Source organism: Biomphalaria glabrata, chromosome 4 (genome assembly GCF_947242115.1).
Source record: "Biomphalaria glabrata chromosome 4, xgBioGlab47.1, whole genome shotgun sequence".
Classification (NCBI taxonomy): domain Eukaryota; kingdom Metazoa; phylum Mollusca; class Gastropoda; family Planorbidae; genus Biomphalaria; species Biomphalaria glabrata.
The window spans coordinates 1,361,904-1,378,480 of record NC_074714.1 but is presented as its reverse complement, the minus strand read 5'-3'; the positions used below and the strand labels follow the sequence as shown (position 1 = coordinate 1,378,480).

The window sequence follows — 16,577 nt, the reverse complement described above, 5'->3', positions numbered from 1 at the left end:
ACTTCATTCTTTAGGCCTTTTTTAACCAAGACTACCAATTGAAATATCCAAATGAGAGTGAACATATTGAAAAACTCAAATTAGTGATTCATGAGCAGGTAACTTTGTTTCACTATTATTTTTTTTAATATCACAATTTAAGGAGTTTAACTCTATTAAAAAAATTATAAATATGTTGAAAAAAATATTAAAAATAGCAATAAACATTTCCAATTTTAATCAAATAAAATACATTACTTTACAAACCCTAAGTGCTCCAGGACAATAATGTTGAAAAAATGTTTTACAAGTCACATTTCTTATCAACAGATTCAATTGCTAGAAAGAGGTTTGTCTATTCAAGGCAAATATGCAAGTCAAGAAATGTTACCATTGCATCATAGTTTAGAGGATATGTTTTCGAAGATGAAAATGTCAATGGGATATCAGGTCAGTGTCTTTTTTGTTTTATTGCATGATTTAAAAAAAAAAAAAAAATTTTAGTTCCTGTGCAATGCATACAAAGTTTAAAAAATAACATTTCATGATCACAGGTGGCTACCACTTTTAAAATGGTGAAAGTTACTGCAAACTAGAATAAAAAATCCTCAATTGATTTTTATTCAATCTAATAACATTTTTTAAAAGTCTTTAAAATGATGTCTGTCTTTAAGTGTATTTCATTTAATCTCAAGGCCTTTGTGCTTTAAGTGTATATATTAGTATCTCAAGGCCGTTGTCTTTAAGTGTATTTCATTTAATCTCAAGGCCTTTGTGCTTTAAGTGTATTTATTTATTAGTATCTCAAGGCAGTTGTCTTTAAGTTTATTTAATTTATTAGTATCTCAAGGCCTTTGTGTCTTTAAGTGTACCAGTATTTATTAGTATCTCAAGGCCTTTGTCTTTAAGTGAATTTAATTTATTAGTATCTCAAGGCCTTTAAGTGTATTTATTAGTATCTAAGGCCAACATCTCTAAACTCAAATAGCACAAGAGTTGAAACTTAAAATTGCACATCTCTATACACAGAATAAACCTACCATTAATGAGGATTATTAAAATTATTATCTTTTCTTTTGTTAGGTAATACGAAAAATAATACAAGAATAAAAACAATTTTTTCTTAGTCCATATGAAGAAGCATTCAAATATTCTCTTTGAGAATAAGAAATGGTTTGCTTTAGTCACTCAGGAAAAACTAATGACTTATTTAAAGTTTAACTCTTTCTCTCAGCAATTATTTTTCTCGTTCCTATAGTATTATTAGTTTCCCTCATTTGTATTTCACTATCCTGCTATGATTAAACTTCAACAACTTTTTTGTATGTCATCAGAAATAGTTATATTTTTTATTGAATTACAGGAGCAGGCATGCTCTTTTTACACAACACAAATTAAAGTTTATAAATCAAAAAATCATTTAGTTTAATGGGAGTCAAATCAACATTGGCAGCGTCAAAGTTAAATCTTAAAATTATCATGAAGAATCAAATTGAACATAGAAGGTCTGAATTTGTACGTTGAAACTTGGTTTATTTTTTAAAGTATCTTTAAGTTTGCTTACATGGAAAATATTGCATTTTTAGTGTGCCTAGTTTTGGTGCTGACTGGCTGTACTGTATCGGTCTATTAGATTTCTTGATTTTATTAGATCTTGTGGTGGCCACATTACCCTGTTTTGTTCTTTTGATTGTATGCATGAAAGTAGAAAAAGGAGACAGCATGCACTTAACATCTACTTGTGGTTAATGTAAAACTCTTTATTTTTCAGACTCCTTCTAAACACAGAGGCAGTACTTTATCCGTTTTATCAAATGGATCATCACAAAGACCTACCACACCAAGTACAGGATCACTTAACTCTAGTAACAGGTCAGTACACTTTCATTTGACACAAGTCTGAACTAAATTTCTAAATCTGGCCACTCTTCTTCAACCAGTATCTCCTGAGAAAATGGGTTATGCTTATAGAATAATTAAAGGAAGAATGGTCTATTTTTCTTCAAAACTTTCTTTTAGATTAAAGAAATGCCTGTCATGTGAAAAGCAGAGAGTAAAGGTGCCCCTTTCAGACCTTCTATGGGGGCAGATGCTGTAAAGCTCATCTGTTTCTATGGCTGATGGTTATGTGGCCAGCACAACCAACTGCTTTTACTTCCCCAATGTATGTTAGGTATCCATTACAGTTGAGTAAACTCAGGGGCATCTTAAAAATTCAGAAATTCAAAATCCCAGTCTTCAATTTGATTTGAATTTGAGACAGTACTTTAAAAAACATGTAATGCAATAACAAATGAAACAGTCTGTTGGAAGCTTTGTTATAAACAGACCCAAAAAAACAAAAGAGGGTGTTTTAGAGTAAGACATCTAGATGGTGTATACAGAATAAGACCCAAAGACCTTTACTATTTTAACTGTGAATAGACCTTGTTTTTAATGATTTAACTGTATAGAATTCAGCCCTTGTTATGTAAAGGGAGAGTGATCCTTACAGGATTACAGGCTCAACATTGCCTAAATTGTGCTGATGTGCCTAAACTCAAACCCAAACTCACTAAACAATAATGTTTATCTCAATCAAAGCTGTGAATTGTATTGCAATCACTGAATGTTTATTTTGATTTATTTTTTTATACATTCTATATTTTGTTGGAAACAAATGTGAACACCCTTTAGACATTATTTAAAATATGAATATTATATGGCTTCTAAAACTTATTTTATTGTTTATGTAAGTTAAATAAGAAAACTGATCACATTTTTTTCTGTATTAGCAAAATGTTTCTCTGAAACTTTTTAACAACAGTCCATAGTGAATTCACTCATGGCTCGTTTCAGCATCAATGTAACATTTTTTATTCTTTTTGTTTTTGTTAACCTTTCAGATCATCAATTGTGTCTAGTGGTGAAGCAAATGAGGATGATGATAATCTTTATTTAGACCCTTCAAACCTAGTGAGTTATGTTACATGAATTCTTTTGGTCAGGGGTCATCTAGCTGACCCATCAATTTAATTAAGCCCATTTCCAGATTAAAACTAAATTTATGTTAAGATATTACTCTACAAGACAAATGTAAACATTTCTCATCAACTATGAAAGAAAAAAAAAGACATGATAGAATTAAGAAAAAAGAATATTGAATAAAAACCAAATCCCTCAGTAATTGATTCACAAATCACAAATTTTTATGCATGAAATTTTGCCCATTATTTATTGGTAAAACTAAGCACTTTCCTTGTTAATGATGCCCTGCAACTGCCAGAAATGAAAAACTTTCTTGAATGGCTTTTTTTTTTTCAGCTTTGGCAAACACTTGTTAGTGTATATAAAAGAGCTATAGATAGGGTTGCATCTAAAGTCTAGATATGAGTCTAGATAAATAACTGCTGGATCTAAAGTCTAGATATGAGTCTAGATAAATAACTGCTGGATCTAAAGTCTAGATATGAGTCTAGATAAATAACTGCTGGATCTAAAGTCTAGATATGAGTCTAGATAAATAACTGCTGGATCTAAAGTCTAGATATGAGTCTAGATAAATAACTGCTGGATCTAAAGTCTAGATATGAGTCTAGATAAATAACTGCTGGATCTAAAGTTTAGATATGAGTCTAGATAAATAACTGCTGGATCTAAAGTCTAGATATGAGTCTAGATAAATAACTGCTGGATCTAAAGTCTAGATATGAGTCTAGATAAATAACTGCTGGATCTAAAGTCCAGATATGAGTCTAGATAAATAACTGCTGGATCTAAAGTCTAGATATGAGTCTAGATAAATAACTGCTGGATCTAAAGTCTAGATATGAGTCTAGATAAATAACTGCTGGATCTAAAGTCTAGATATGAGTCTAGATAAATAACTGCTGGATCTAAAGTCTAGATATGAGTCTAGATAAATAACTGCTGGATCTAAAGTCTAGATATGAGTCTAGATAAATAACTGCTGGATCTAAAGTCTAGATATGAGTCTAGATAAATAACTGCTGGATCTAAAGTCCAGATATGAGTCTAGATAAATAACTGCTGGATCTAAAGTCTAGATATGAGTCTAGATAAATAACTGCTGGATCTAAAGTCTAGATATGAGTCTAGATAAATAACTGCTGGATCTAAAGTCTAGATATGAGTCTAGATAAATAACTGCTGGATCTAAAGTCTAGATATGAGTCTAGATAAATAACTGCTGGATCTAAAGTCCAGATATGAGTCTAGATAAATAACTGCTGGATCTAAAGTCTAGATATGAGTCTAGATAAATAACTGCTGGATCTAAAGTCTAGATATGAGTCTAGATAAATAACTGCTGGATCTAAAGTCTAGATATGAGTCTAGATAAATAACTGCTGGATCTAAAGTCTAGATATGAGTCTAGATAAATAACTGCTGGATCTAAAGTCTAGATATGAGTCTAGATAAATAACTGCTGGATCTAAAGTCTAGATATGAGTCTAGATAAATAACTGCTGGATCTAAAGTCTAGATATGAGTCTAGATAAATAACTGCTGGATCTAAAGTCTAGATATGAGTCTAGATTAATAACTGCTGGATCTAAAGTTTAGACAGAGAAATGCTGGAGGAGATCCAGGCTGGCTTCAGGCGCTGGTAGAAGCATTGTTGAACAAAAATGTAACATCAGACTGTTAAATGAATCAAAACAAACTGATACACAACTTTATAGCTTTTGACCAACTTTGGCATGTGGCAAGTGATTTGAGCGTTCAACATCAATAAAAACATTATCAATGTTATCAAAGCCCTATACCAGATTGTGAATAGATCAATACTTCTGATTAACCAAATTGGAAAAAGTTTTTAGGAGATACATACAAGTGTGACAAGGATGCATTCCGTCACCAACTCTTTTTTACATATTTCTGGAGCATATTATGATAAAAAATAGAAGCATTTATGCCTAGCTTGACCATAAATGGGCAGAATAATTTCCTAACTCTGGTTTGCTGTCCTCAGTGGAGAAAATACAGACCAGGTACAAGATCTTGCTTCAAAACTGCAGCAGCCAGAGCAGTTGGCATGGAAATCAGTGCTGAAAAAAAAGTAAAATACTTGTGCGTGATGGAGATGTTGCATACAGTTCAAAAAAACAAACATAAATAAGAAGTTGGCTTATTTCAATATTTTAGCTTGACATCCGCTGCCATGAGCAAACTATGGAAGATGAGGAAGAGTAACATCAGCCTCCAAGTAAAATTAAAACTTTTTTCTATGGTTGTAAAAGCTGGATATTGAATGATGACACTGAAAGAAGAATTCAAGCCTTTCAAAGTAAATGATACAGAAAAATGAAAGGGCATCAGATACCTGGAAAGTGGACAAATGAATTTTTACTTTAACAAATCAAGACTGGTTGGCAAAAAAAGGAGGAACTCCTCTATACTATGAAGAGATGATATTTGGCTTCACAACGTAAAAGAATAGACCTGCCTTTCTCTTGATATCCTGCTGAATAAGAAGAATGGAGGGATTTGGTTACACAAACTGTCACAGCACCCCTATGGCAAAAGTCAGGGGATAGGTGAGATGAGCAACTGCCTAGTGCTATTAGAGCATGGAATGTGTTACCTGAGCTAGCCAGGAAAACCAGTGACTTGGCAGAATTTAAGTCATTGGTTAATATGCATGGCTAAATGCATGACGCGTAGGACGTAATCATCTTTTTTTGAAGTAACGCCTGTATTATATAAGATAAGATAAGAGTTTAAACTTTTCTAATAGATTTCTTTGCAGTCTTGCCTAACAGTTCTGAATGTAAATAAAAGCAGCTATAGATAGGGCCAAATCTTAAGTCTAGGTTGGGCTAGGTCTAGATAGAGAACTGGTGGATCTGAAGTCTAGATAGAGAACTAATAAACAAAATATTATTGCATTTGTAATTTTTCCTTGTCCCCTTTTCTACTAAATTTTCAATTAAATAGAATGTCTTTTTATTCTCGTAATGAGAATTCTGATGCAAAGTTAAGTATATTGAGTTAAATGTATATAATTTTTTATAATCTTTGTATTAAAGTTGTGGGCTATTCTTTTTTTTTTTCTCTTAGATTTAATATAGACCATTGATTTTGATATACATTTTTCAAGACCATATTTTTATATATTCAACTCTGCTATATGTTTTTGGTGCTAATGACAGACAATCATTATTGCATTCTTTAAGCCCTTGAGTCTTTCAACAATTGTGAACAAGGGAGATAGTAGAATTAAGATTTTATGATTTCTCTGAACAATTTAATTATTATCAATTAGCAAACCAATAGTTTTGTTTTGAAATGTGTACTAGTAGAGAAATTTTATAGTTTCATTACCATACATTTTTCAAATATTGTGTGGATGTTTTAAAAATGTGAATTTGTGCTTTGAACCTCATTCCAGTTTACAATTCTCTTTTCAGTCTGCTGTGTCACCCAGTCCCAGTGATCCCATGAACAAGGGTAAGAGATATACATTGAAACAAAAACATTTATAAATTGTTTTTTGTTGTTGTTGTTCACATATTTATTTTTACCTACACTTCCTAAAAAAATGCACCTGGCCAATTGGTTGGATACCAAACTGTAAGATATTAGGTCATAGATGGATCATGCCAAAGCAAAAAGACATGTCCTATGATCTGATTGTTGACTTCATAAAAGGCTTTTTATGGCAAAGCTGTGTTGTTGAAGGCATTCTCAGGGCAAGAAATGTAAAGAATACCCTCAAGATCTTCATCAAGGAATAAGAATTTAAAATTGACTTCCATGGATGAGAGAAACTAGCTCATAATTGCACCTTATGACAAGACACAGCCATTTGTGGTGTTATGGCAAAGCTGTGTTGTTGAAGGCATTCTCAGGGCAAGAAATGTAAAGAATACCCTCAAGATCTCCATCAAGGAATAAGAATTTAAAATTGACACCCATGTATGAGAGAAACTAGCTCATAATTGCACCTTATGACAAGACACAGCCATTTGTGGTGTTAATGGACAATGAAGCAAATTTAAAAAAAAAGCAGCACAGAAACAGAATGTAATCATCTTTTCAAAGGAAAGACCTGAACTCCTTATCTATCAAGTTTATAAGAAATAAGATTTTGATGATCTTTGACCACAAAGGAGCAGCTTATAATTTCTACACAAATGTGATCAAATAGTACAGCATAGAATAACAACAAAAATTATTAGCACAGTTAATTAACACATGAAAATAAAATTATGTTGGCCCAATACTCACTTATACCAGAATATTGATGCCATCATAAATGTCAGAGTTGTTGAAGCCATTGCAAGATTGTGGATATTTGTGAGATACCAGAGAAATATCAGAGAATATTGATGCCATCATAAATGTCAGAGTTGTTGAAGCCATTGCAAGATTGTGGATATTTGTGAGTTACCAGAGAAATATCAGGGAATATTGATGCCATCATAAATGTCAGAGTTGTTGAAGCCATTGCAAGATTGTGGATATTTGTGAGTTACCAGAGAAATATCAGGGAATATTGATGCCATCATAAATGTCAGAGTTGTTGAAGCCATTGCAAGATTGTGGATATTTGTGAGTTACCAGAGAAATATCAGGGAATATTGATGCCATCATAAATGTCAGAGTTGTTGAAGCCATTGCAAGATTGTGGATATTTGTGAGTTACCAGAGAAATATCAGGGTCTGCAAGGTATTTAAGTCAGTAATGCTATGTATGACAAGAAACCCACCATAACTTCTATCAAACTTAAACATACTCTCAACATTAAACAAGAGGAAAAGTGTCAAATATAGAAATACTTTACAGATTTGATCTACCAATTAGATATTCTATACTGAAAGCTGTCTTTGACACAGGCCATGTCATCAGCAATACTGCCACCAAACCATATGTTTAGTACAGAAGGTAGAAGCCACATATAAAGCCCAGATCCCACCATGTGTTTATTGCAGAATGAAGCAGGCCAATACTATCACATTGTGCACAGAAGGGTGGCACTCAGATCTACAGCATTGACAGTCATAACTCCAACTTTAGACGGATGCAAAGAGGTTTTGAACATTTAAAATAGGGGGTGTTTTTAACTTCTGACAAAGGCTTTATGTCTATCAATAATTGAAAAGCACAAGGAATTTATTAAAAGAGACGAGACATATTTAATAAGATAATCAAAGTAAAATGAAATTAACACTGTAGCAAAACTATCATAGACTGAAGTACTACAACTAACTATAAAGGTGCATCTTACTAAAGATTCTAAAGGCCTCTAATAAAAGTAACATTGTTCCAAGGGTCATAACTCTTAACAAGCAAATGAAATCAGAACAATGAACATAAAATTTTCTTCCTGTCTTACAACCAGATTCTATCATCCAACTATCCATAATACTAGATACAATACAATCATCACATGGGGTCTGCACAAATGTCATTTCCATGACTATCTTTGCATAATTTATTATTTAAGATTAGTGTTGCCCAAAACTAAATGATGACTGTTTTGTATTTCACCCAAATATCTTTGTTTGTTTCACTTTTTCTCAGAGACACTTGGACAATTAGCATCACAACAACCTCCACCTTACATTCCAAGAAAAAAAAGTATATCTGCAGGTACCGGTACATAACAAATTTTTTTTTTGTAGTGACATGAAGAAGTGTTATCATTTAGTTAAATAATTTACTTCATTATCAATTTGTGTAATATTGTAACCTCTTAGAAATGCTTATAAGTGTAATATTGTTTTGTAAAGGATAGTTTTAATGTATTGTTACAATATGGAGTTATTGATATAACTATAAATGAATACATCAAGTGTAAGAATATCATCACGATTCTTCATCTTCATGAACACTTTGCTAGTGCTTGCAAAACACTTTCCCATAAAATACAAGTTATAGCAATGCACATTACACACTGGTTATGCCTGTTAATGTGTGTATAGAAATGCACTTTACACACTGGTTATGCCTGTTAATGTGTGTATAGAAATGCACATTACACACTGGTTATGCCTGTTAATGTGTGTATAGAAATGCACATTACACACTGGTTATGCCTGTTAATGTGTGTATAGAAAATGCACATTACACACTGGTTATGCCTGTTAATCTGTATATAGAAATGCCATTACACACTGGTTATGCCTGTTAATGTGTGTATAGAAATGCACTTTACACACTGGTTATGTCTGTTAATTTGTTCCCGTGCTCTATATTGGGTTTTTTGGCCAGAACTTCCCATCCTTTTTTTTTCTTTTTTCTACTTCCATTAATTGGCCAGTAACTTAACACTCTCCTAAAATATGTTTTGGCCCATGAATTCTAGCATGTTAGGTAAATTGTGATGGCTCCTTTTTTCTCTCCTCTCTTCCCTTTTTTTTTTTTTTTTTTTGCACCCTACACAGCCTTAAAAATATACATATACTTTCACAGCTCCGCCCACCCCAACTAAAAAACTACGCCTACATAAAAGCTGATATTCTTAAGACTCTATATGTTGTTGTTTTTTGCCTGAACCTTTCTTTTTCTTGTCTTGTGAGTATTCATGCTTCACAATGAAATAGTTGATACTATATGCTTTTTATTTTGACTGAAACCTTTTTTTTTTTTAATGGAATGGCCCACATTTTAATGCTCCCTACACACACATACATTTGACCAGTGAATTCTTTAGTACTTAGGTCCCCTGCCCAACTCCTGAAAAAAGAAGTATCCTATATAGTATCTCGGACTGTTCCTCCACTTATCAGTTTTATGTTGAAATTTTTGATTGACTCTACAATTACATATTGTCTGTTTTGTCTTTTGCCCTTTCACATTCTTTATAATGGTGTTTCAGGCATCTGAAATGTTCGTACATTGTCTTTCTTTCTCCCGTGTTTTCATTTGTTTTTAGAGAGGATTTTTTTGGTGCAGGTCTTCCTAGTAAAGAATTTTAAAAGTTTGTGATATGGAAGCAAATAATGCTCCTGTTTACAGAAGATCTCAGTTGTTTAGGTTTTCATTTTCGATTTTGATATGATTTGCTTCAATGTTCTGTTGAGTCATTTAGTCTGTTGCTTTGAGGATAGTATAGTTTAGTGAATTTCATCTTTTTGTTTATGTATATATAACAATGAGATGCCCTTGTACCTTAGCGAACTGATTACTCCATATGTCCCCCAGAGAGCTCTGCGCTCAATGGACTCAACGCTTTTAGTAGTGCCACGTTTCTCCCTCAAAAGCTACGGTCTGCGTGCTTTTTCAGTTCACGGACCAAAGGTTTGGAACTCACTCTCCCCATTGATCTCAGACATACAACATGCTACACCACTTTTAAGAAGAACATTAAGACCTATCTGTTTAAAACTTTTTTAGATTAACTGTCATTTTAGCTGTCGTGTTTTTGTTTGTAATGTTGTTACAGCGCCTTGAGCCTACATTTTGTTTGTTAACAGCGCTTTATAAATTAAATTATTATTATTATGTTGTGTATGTTCTTAAATGTTAATCATGATTCTCTAATCAGCTGCATGTCTATCTGTAGTTTTGTTCAAGGGAATACTTCATATGGTGCTCAACCAATGTCAATAATTGATATGTTGACCAAAGGATTTCAGTAATCTAGCACACAAGTCAACAGACTTAGGGTTCAGTATTGTTGGTGAAAAATTGTTCATCTATTAATCCTACTTTTCAAATTGACACTTCAATACATTTGTCCTTTGAACCTCTATTTTTAACATCTCTATGTGTGAATGTTTTGATGTCTTTCTTTTGTAATACTTGGCCAGCACAAGTCTTGTAGTATTCTTATGTACAGATACATAATATTCTATTTTAGTTTTTATAGACATGACATATGAAGATTATCTACCAGTATGACTGATTGTTGTCAGGTCTTTCCACAATTCCATATGCTTAGAAATTCAAGTGCTCCCTTTCCCTAGTACCATTATTAGTACCAATGGTTTGCCTGGGTATTATGTAGTTATCTTCTCTTTTAATGAAATGCGTGTATGTATTTTTATATTAACTAGTGTTAGCCACACAATTGTCACTAGCTTATGTTCTCTCTAGTTTCAGCTGATGTAGGCAACAGCCTAACATCTCCATCTTCAAACAGTGGGGTAAGTAGACATTGATGTTATTGAGTTGTTTTAGTATGATTGATGTGATTGGTGATGCCCATGATTTCAATTTCTTGACCTGAGCAAAGTTTGCCCCTCAATACTTGTATTTTTGTAAGTGTATTCTGTATTCAAACTTGTGTTCCACAATTAGTAAATCTACAAGTCTATCTACCCACAACATAGACATAGTTTCTATTCTATGAAATGATTTTCCGATACTTCACTATATACATCTATAGAGAGGCTACTGCATATACTTTAAAGAAACATTCAGAGTTTGATGTTAAGGAGGAACAATTGACTTACTCTCAATAGCCTACCAACAAGTTAAATGGAAATTAGAGAAGAGAAATTTTACAATTGTCATTTGAAGAGACTGATGCATTTAATGTTGGGTTATGAAATGTGTATTGTATAATTGTGTGATCCAATGTATTGATTACTAGGCACAAAACTAGCTAATTTCGATACTGTTAAATGTTTAACAAAATAAAATTGTCTCTTTTTTTCAGATGGCTAGTTTTGATCAAAGGCCTAAATCTAATAATTCTGAAGCCAGTGTACCAGATTGTGGACCACCCTTGCCACCCCGTACTGTACAACTAACGTCAATATCACATTCAGAAACTTTAATGGCAAAGACACCACCAATACCTAATCGCAAGCCTTCTGTTGGTCCTCTCATCAGTACTAAGTTTAAATCAGAGAGCAATTTGTCTCCAATATACAACAATAGCCAGGGATTTAATTCTCCAGTTTCTCCAACTCAAAACTCATCACCTTCAAAAAGACCACATGTCTCTTTACCTGTAACTCCTAAAGATACAAGTCCTCTAAGTCCACCAGTACCTCCTCCTAAAGATACAAGTCCTTCAATGCCACCAGTACTTCCTCCAAAAGACACAGTTCATCGTATCCCACCAGTTCCTCCACCCAAGGACACTGCCTCTTCCAACCCACCAGTACTTTCTCCAACCCAGCCAGTATCTTCTGCAGAATACAGTCCAAACAGACTGTCTGCCCCACCTCCTCTACCTTTAAGAAAGCCTTCCTTACAAAACAGTAAACCTTAGTTGTTTTTTTTTCTTAGACTTAGTCAATGTCAAAATCTGTACTGCTTTAAAATTTATATTTTGTACTTAAGAATTATGTATTATATAAAGTCACATATTATGTAAATTAGAGTTTTAATGCAGTTACATATGTATACTTTGGTGTATACTTTAAGTAATACATGGATACTTTAATGTAAAAAAAAAAATTATTTGTAATTTTTTTTTTCTGCTAAAAAATATCTTGATTTGTTATCAGCTTTCAATATTTGGACAGAAAGTTAACATAGCAAGTCAAAATGTATTTTAATTACCATTATTGTTTTTATGTCATTCTCATTTGAGTTGAGAAACAAACTTTGATGCAATCTTCAGGAAACTGAAAGCAGTAATGTTTTAAAACTCTTTAAAAGTGGAAACTATGAATTACCTTGTTTAAGGTGTAAATTCAAATAATTTATCATCATCCCAATTTTCAATGACAGATTGAAAAAGCTGTGATCTTAAGCATATTCCTCTTATCAAGATATGTCTATGTCTATTTATAGATAGTTCTGGGAAGGATTGATTGTATTGTTCTGAATTGTGATAAAATAAAACTACTAAAAATAGCTTTTGTTTTAGCTTTGATAAGAAATGGATACGTTAAAAATATCTCAATTAACTATTTGATTACTTTGATCAATAGTAGTTACATATATATGTGGCACAGTCTTTCTTTATTTTTTCAGCATGGTGGAATATTGAAACTTAACCTAATTGTGAAAAATAGAGTAAAAAAAAACAACAGATTCATACTGACAACTTTTTTAAAACAATGGAGCCATTACTGACATTATAGACATGTTTACATAATCCAATTCTTATTGTCATTTTTAAGAGTCACTTTGTTATTTCAATACCATTAATTAAAATTTAACAGCTGGAGATTTGAATTCAAATGGAGTTTTGAAAAAAAAATGTTGATTTAAATTTTGAGAAGGAAGTACAGTGATCCCTCTTTTCTCATAGATGTGTTGAAGGACCACCTGCAAAAATCACAAATAGAAATGGTATATTTATTTTTAGTATTCATGCACTAGGGTTAGTCTTTATAAACCACACACATAATGTATAATTTTTGTTATAGGTTTGTTGAAGTAACTACTTTCTTCTCAGTCTTGCTGAATATAACATAATTTTCTTGGTGAAGTTACAATGGCAGGCAAGAATAATTGGGGCTTAAACCAGTAAACTTCAGACAGGCATCTCTTGTTTGCCTTGCAGCTATACCCAAACATGGAAAATGTTTCGGGCAACAACCCTGAAAAAAATCAAAACCTGTGACTGCTGATTTCAAACTGTATCTGCACTTGCTTTTCCTTTGGTCACATCAGCTGCAAGAAGAGGAAAAATGCTCAGTTGGTAACATTGTTCAAACCATAGCTAATGCCCAGAAATCATTTCTATGAGATAACACAATTGTAGCTTCATGACTGATGGAGACCACATAGAATGGCAGTGCAGAATAGTATTCCCCTTCCTTAAGCATGTCATCCAGTGTCATTTTTCTCTTTTGTGGTCAACATCCTTGCACTTACGCTTAGGCTGTTCATCTTAAATCTTAGAACTTGCAGGGAATTTGGGTGGCATGGTAGGCTTTGAATTGAATGCAATATTTTACAAGAAAACCACAAAATAAAATAATATTACAGGCATAAAATGTTCAAAGCACTCTCAAATGAAGCTCCACATGAAACGTCAGAGCAAGACCTAGAAATGAGGAAAGTTATTATAGATCAACACTTCACTGAATACAATTCTGGGATACAATTGAAACAAGAAACAAATCAAATTTTATTTCTAATGGTGAGTAGGCTGGTAGTGCAAGGGATGCTGGTTCTCCTTTCAGAGACTACACACTATTGTATTTACTGTTATTCATATTAAAAAATTTTTTTTTTTTATAATGTTTCTTTATTATTAGAATTAATATTATTAATATATTTTAACATATTTTATATATTTTTTGATGATTTCATGTACAGATTCATAAAATATCTATACTTTCCACCGATTGAATTTCGCAGAAAATCTGTGACTAATGCTTACCTTGTTTCCCATTTATTTTTTAAACCAGCTAAAGCAGAAACATGAATTGTTGAGGGATCACTGTACAAGTTTCTAGAACTTTACCATTTGTCTGTTCATATTTTTAAGTAGAATGCAATAATTTTAAAATTATGTTCCTATTTCTGTAGTTGTTTTTTTTGTGTGTATATACAATGTAAATTACATTTTTTGATTCTGATCAGTTTCAAGTTTATTTTATAACTTATTAAATTTGAAGATTGTTCAGTAGCCTTGCCATACAACAATTTCACTGTTTGTAATCTGTGATGCAGAAACTTTTGGACTAGATAACATTTAATTAAACCAAAGTATTTGACTCTTAAATCTAACACAACTAAAGCAGACGTAATCATTATGGACACATTTGAATTGACATCAAAATGTCAATCTGTTTCAAGTTCCAACAAAGTTTTGTAATCTATTTTCTTTCAACAAACACTCAATGCAGATGTAAGGATAAAAGTTTTGTTAGAAATGAACTTTGGCTGTATCTACTTCAATAGCTCCAGTAAGCCACACACAAGAAAAAGCAATGAACTTAAAACATCTCAAAGTTATGATTACTGGGATCTTGTAGTTGTCAAATGGAAGAAGAGGCAAAAATGTTTGTAAAATGTTTTACATGTTTCGGATGTTCCTTCAGAGTTGAAGATAATTACTTCCTAGTCCAAACCTCCCGCAGGACGGCGGGGGATGGGAGCGGGCAGGGTTTGAACCCGGGATCATCGATAAGTCCGAACGACCAGGCAGCCCATGTTCCCAAATAGGGCAATGTGTATGATTCTATTTACTTGTATTAATATTGTGCGACATGCAGCACAAAGAAACCAACTACCTGCAATTTACAGAGTTAGTTTCTCGTATACTTTTTGGTCTACTGGTCAATGCGGCTCTACAAGTAATGGGAGGCAAGAAAGCCACCACCAAATAATAGACAAACTTGATTAGCCATGGTCATTTAATTAGCTACTGTAAGTACAAAATAAATTTTATTTCTCAAATCTAATCTATGATTCTACCTACATTTCTATTCAGAGGGGAGAAATTCTGATTTAAATCAATTATTAACACTTAAGATTGGCATAAATATATTTTAGTCCAGCTTCTGTTAGAAGTTTCTTCCATTATGATTCCTATCTTAGAACTTCAATTTTCACTTGTTTTTGTTAAATCTGTTGAACTAAAACTAAGCTCAGTGTAATATTTGACCTAGATATTAGTAATATCTTGTACAGTTTGAAATAGCTGATTGTTTCTATTGTTTTTTGTACATTTGTTTAATGTCAACAACTGGTCGCTATGTAATCAATATTATTATGAATATCAAAGTTTATTAATGCTTGATCAAACCATTTGCCTTGTATTGATATTGTATAGTTCAGTCTTATAAATCATTCACTTTAATTGTACTTTTGACTACTTGTAATACCAAGATGGTTAGATAAGATAATATTTGAAGTAATTCTCATATCTCTGATAATATAGTCTTCAGGTATTATGCTAAATTGTAACAGTACTATGATTTTTGATGCAGCATTGTATAAATGATAAGACCTTTGACCTTTGCACTATGCTGTTTATTCTAATGACATGTTAATGTATTATTTTTTTTATTATTATTTTATTATTTTAAAATCTTAGTTGTTGACATTGGGAACAATTATTTATCTTAGTTTGTTGAGACAATCTTCAGTTGAAATAAAACTATATTTGCAAAAAAGGAAATGTAAATGAATAAACAGTAGCACCCTCTATTGTCTTGTTGTCTATCATTGTATGGTCCTTTCTCTGAAATATATCTGGTGCTCTGCATGTAGCCCATCAACTTCTAGCTTTAAATAAGCCAAGTTATAAACAAGTTATTTTTCACCACATTAATTGCAAGTCACTCTTAGTAGATAGCATAAAAAAATATATATTAAACTAACACTATGCACAGACACTATTAAAAAAAAAAGCTCAAGCTTAGAGCAAATAATTGAAAAACATCTTAACCCTTTCGGTAATAGCAGCAGAGATATGACATTATTGTTTGACTCTAGTGGTAGCCTTTTGACTTCCTTTTTTTTTCTTGACAGATTTTATTATTTATTTAGATAAATAGTGAAACACCTACTTAATCTTCAGAATGGAATACATTGCCATAAGATAAATAGTGAAACACCTACTTAATCTTCGGAATGGAAGACATTGCCATTAGATAAATAGTGAAACACCTACTTAATCTTCAAAATTTAAGACATTGCCATTAGATAAATAGCCAATGAAAAACCATGAAGGTAAATATTCTTGTGAAACAAATGCAATCTAAATCATTTACAATAGGCAACTTTT

At 32.3% G+C, this 16,577-nt stretch overlaps 1 protein-coding gene across 4 annotated transcripts in view; it reads left to right on the top strand.

The window, feature by feature from the left end:
- Positions 1–15,995, top strand: part of LOC106078744 (dedicator of cytokinesis protein 3-like) — a 104,514-nt gene extending 88,519 nt beyond the window's left edge. For all 4 annotated transcript variants that reach the window (XM_056028082.1, XM_056028083.1, XM_056028080.1 and 1 more), the window contains 8 exons: positions 15–98; positions 310–429; positions 1,751–1,851; positions 2,865–2,934; positions 6,393–6,432; positions 8,510–8,578; positions 11,027–11,076; positions 11,592–15,995. In XM_056028082.1, coding sequence (XP_055884057.1) covers positions 15–98; positions 310–429; positions 1,751–1,851; positions 2,865–2,934; positions 6,393–6,432; positions 8,510–8,578; positions 11,027–11,076; positions 11,592–12,152 — 1,095 coding nt within the window. In that variant the 3' untranslated portion in view covers positions 12,153–15,995. The remainder of the gene's footprint in view (positions 1–14; positions 99–309; positions 430–1,750; positions 1,852–2,864; positions 2,935–6,392; positions 6,433–8,509; positions 8,579–11,026; positions 11,077–11,591) is intronic.
- The last annotated feature ends 582 nt before the right edge of the window (positions 15,996–16,577 follow it).